The following is a 4205-nucleotide window of genomic DNA, read 5'->3' as shown; positions in this document are numbered from 1 at the left end:
GAAAAGAGTGCCTGGAAGAGAAGAGGACTGCGTCCTCACGTTGTGTCTGGACGTTCCCTTCCTACTCTTCCTGATGCTCGGTTGGTTGACACAGTAGCATCCTGTGCACAGACTCCCAATTAACGTGTTCTGGACCCTCTCCCGGCTCCTCCCACAGGAGGACTCACATTAAATAAATCCCAATGTACACTGTACACGAGAGCCAGGCCCATCCCTCCTCTCGCCAGCCACTGCCTCCTAAAAAGCCCTCTGCAGCCACACTGTGCAGCAGGGGGCCTCCAAGGGCCAAAGAGGAAGAGGAAAGACCACTGGGCTCCCGGATGAGCCTGCCATGCCCATGCAGGAAGCCGCAGCTGCTGCTCCTGGGCCCATGAGGTGCCCACGCCCTGGGCCAGGCAGGGGTGAGGCGGGAGCGGCCCACTGCTCTTCCTCAGAGCCCTCTCTGCCAACACCCGGCGTCCACAGCCCAGGGTCCCCTGTGTCCAGCTGCAGCCTGAGCGGGGGTGAGGGTGGGGAGAGGGGGTCGTGCAAAGTGGCAAGGGAAGGACTCCCCTTAGGCCTTCCCCCTGAGAAGACCCACATGACCAAAAGCAAGGCAGGGGTCAAGGTGGCGGGGAGGTACACGACACCAGGTGGGGGCGGATGACACGGGCAGGGTGACGCCCTCCATCACTCGGCTGGGGGGCGGGCCAGGTTAGCCAGAACCCTGGCCTGGTCCACGGCGTCCAGCAGATTCTTGGCGTCCACGGCCAGGGTGTGGGAGGCCGTGAGCATCTGCCGCTTGCACTCCTCGCTCAGGGAGGTCACCGCGTTCTGCTGGGCCAGCCGCATCTTGTTGATAAGCTCAGCCAGGTCCTTGTTCAGCAGTTTCTGGGTCCCTTCAATCTGTAAAGTAAGCAGAGGGGAAGGCCAGGAGCTTACAGAGCTGCCAGGCCTACTGCCCTGAGAATGACAATGCAGGTGTCAGCCTGAGCTGGTCTCAGGCTCTGTCCCAGGTGATCCCAGCTTCCCTGGGCTGAATCCAAGGCTCCATGTAGGCTGGAGCCCAGGATAGCAAGGACTGACACTAAAGACTGGCCTGCACCATTCAGCCCGCCCTCTTACTGCCCAGCCTGATCTAGCAGGGTGGGCCTGCCTTCCACTGGAAGCTTCCCTCTTGCTGGTTCAATGAGTGAAAAGTCAGGGGTCAAATATGTACTAATCCGTCTACTGCCAACTCCAATTGTGTCTGCTTTGTTTTCTGCCCGATCCCCAGAGCCTTGCATACTAATGAACAGGAGATATCAGGATGAAATGTATTAAGAATGGGGCTCTTCTGTGGGCTGCTGCCTCCGCCAGGAGAAACCCACTGCTGTCCAGTGATTCTGACTTTTGGAGATTCCTCATCAGGCTTCTGAGGCTGTAAATCTCTGAGTGAGATTGCTCATCTTTCTTTAATGTAGCAGCTGGTAGATTTGAACTGCTGACCGTGAGGTTAATGGTGCAACATGGTAGCGCACTATGCCACTAGACCTCTTTGCTATCAGAAGAGAGTCTGAAAAAGGGATTTCAAATCATGGAAGAAGCTGTGCTGCAACCCCGAAGGCATGTGGTTTGATGCCACCTGCTGTTCCGCAGGAAAAGGGTGGGCAGTCTCCTCCCAAGCAATAAACTGTCTCTGAAAATCAGCCAGAGGGTCAGCCATGGGTTGGTTCGTACTAGACGGTACACAACAACAACAACAACAACAACAACAACAACAGTAGTCTTGGAAGTCAGTGGGTGCAAATTGAGGTGCGGCAGGGCTGTGCTGCCAGGGTCTCTGAGGAAAGGCTGTTCTTTGCTGCATCCAGTGTCTAGTCAGCTGCATGCCTCAGCCTATGGCACCCTGCCAGCCACTGAATCACTCTAATCTCTACTCTGTCTGTCTGTCTTTCTCTCACCTCTGACTCTGGCCCTCCAGAATCTCTTAGAAGGATCCTTCATGATGACACCAAACAGTCCAGGATAATCTCCCTTCTTAAGATCCTTAATCACATTTGCCAAGTAAAGTGACATAGTCACAGATTACAGAGATTAGGGGATGTGTACCTTGTGGGGGGGTGGGGAGCAGAGGCAGGTGTCATTCTGCCCCCCCCCCACCCCCCCACCCCGTAGACTCAGTCTCAACATGGCAAACTAATGCTTTAGGGATACTTCTCATTTTGGTGCTCAGTGATAATTCTGCTTGCTTCTCATTGCAAAGAAAATGACATTAGATGACCTCTCCTCAGGAAGAGGACTAAATGGAGGCTTCAAAGAGGGAAGAGGAGGAAGAGGTGAGTTCCCTGTGTATCTCGTCTCTGGGTAAGAACTCAGTGCAGTGGGCCACGGCCTCATCTACACAAAAGCCAGAAGAGCCAGGGCGGCCTGGCCTCTGCTGCCACTATCTTGACTGGGCCACAGTACAGGGTCCTGCAGAGAATTGTAGAAAATTGTAAAAACTATACTTTTTATTTTATTTTTTTAAAAAAGACAAGATTGCGCTCGAGACACGCGGGGACCTAATTATTGAGTTTGAAGTGATCTTCCCTGAAAGGATTCCCCAGACATCAAGAACTGTACTTGAACAGGTTCTTCCTGTATAGCCACCTGTATTCCCCGAGGACTGACCAGGGACCTTTCAGAGCTCAAGGATTTCCAGATCACTCCATCAGTGTGGGCCCACGAGCGGGCGGGAGGGCTTTCGTACTGCTGAATGTTTTCCAGAGAATATATTACAATCTTTCAAAGTCGTACACAGACTTCAGTGGTTTTTCAAGCGATAGGGTGGCAGGTGGTGGGGACAGCAGGAACAGGTCCTCCTGTCTGTCCCTGTGGGCCCTGTAGCCCTGTCCGTTGGCCTCTTCAGTCCCCATCAGGCCAAGAGGCCAGCGCCCGGTTGGACTTGAGTCCTCTGTAGTGACTTGGCTTCCTTCTGGTGTGACTTGGCTTCCTTCCGGTTTCCTGCTGTCTCGGTTGCCAGACCCTGCACACTCCTTAGTGTCTGTGGTGTGCTCAGTTTGTGTTTTATTCTGTGCTGTCTCCCATGCCTTATTCTTCCCCTATAGAATCCTATTTTTTTTTTGCCATCTCAAATTGAGAACCTAGACCCTTTCTGCCGAACTGCCTCGCCCGCACCCACAAGCAATACTTCTCACTCCAGCAGGACCAAGGGAGCCCACCTCACACCAGTGAGTTGCACCAGAGCCTCCTTGGAGGATCTGGGGGCCCTGGGACACTGGTGCTGGTGAGGCCAAACCTGCTGACTTCAGAGTCACACTTGTGCCTCTCAGTAAGGTGCTCTTTAGGCCCACCTGGGCTTCCTAGGAGCTCGGGAAGTGTTTTCCTTCTCTTCTAAACTAAAGGACTCTGGACTCTTTTTCAAGGGAATCTGATCCTTTTGAATTATGCACAGCCCTAGATATAATCCCTTTTGATAAAAGGGTCTTTGCTTCTGATTACAGGAGCACCGTGGAACATCTGTAAATATGTTTTTATAATTCCATGTGAAGTTGTTGTGCCCTCAAATAAAGCCAGTCCAGGACAGCCGCTGCTCTTTGGAGGGGGCTATACTGAAGTCTAGAAGGACCTCGAGGGTTGGGGGGTCTGTTTCTGGAGGCCATTTGAGCTCAGCCCTTTGTACATTGCTACTGACAACCCAAGAATTAAACCTATGACTTAGCATTGTGCAAAAAAGAAAATTGAAAAAAAAAGACAAGATTGACTAGATTGGTAGAGACGAGAGGAATGCCTCTTGGGACCTGCCATGAGACTACTGCCCTGAGAGACCCTTAAAACAGGAGGTCACCTGTCAGCTAAATGACTGCCTCATAGAGTGAGCCATATCACCCGTAAAAACTTGGCTCCTGGTTGAAAACACAAATCGTCATCTACATGAGACCAAATGGTCAACATTCACTCTGAAGAACAGGCAAGAAGAGGAAGCTGGATTCATGGAGAGGGAACCACCAGAAAGGATATATGAGAAATGCCAACACAATGTGGAGATTATTACCAAGGCGAATAAACAACATAGACAGAAACTGCCAACTAGGAACATAATCGGTTATGTAAATGTTCATAAAAAATTCTCCAAAATTTTTAATAAATAAATGGATATGAATGCACTAGAGAATGACCACTTGGCCAACTGACTGGAAGAGATCTATATTTGTTCCTATCCCAAAGAAAGGTGACCCAACAGA

General features: G+C 51.4%; 1 protein-coding gene across 2 annotated transcripts in view; it reads right to left on the bottom strand.

The window, feature by feature from the left end:
• Window positions 1-424: 424 nt before the first annotated feature.
• The window catches only part of PTK2B (protein tyrosine kinase 2 beta), a 109540-nt gene continuing 105759 nt past the window's right edge, over window positions 425-4205 (bottom strand). The window contains exon 30 of one of the 2 annotated variants that reach the window (XM_006884864.1): window positions 425-885. In XM_006884864.1, coding sequence (XP_006884926.1) covers window positions 670-885 — 216 coding nt within the window. In that variant the 3' untranslated portion in view covers window positions 425-669. The remainder of the gene's footprint in view (window positions 886-4205) is intronic. The other variant, XM_006884865.1, reaches the window with a different exon arrangement.

This window comes from Elephantulus edwardii, unplaced genomic scaffold (assembly GCF_000299155.1).
Source record: "Elephantulus edwardii isolate Elephantulus edwardi_28Jun2011 unplaced genomic scaffold, EleEdw1.0 scaffold00038, whole genome shotgun sequence".
Classification (NCBI taxonomy): Eukaryota; Metazoa; Chordata; class Mammalia; order Macroscelidea; family Macroscelididae; genus Elephantulus; species Elephantulus edwardii.
Note: the sequence above shows the minus strand (reverse complement) of the source record. Positions and strands in the feature narration are given on the sequence as shown.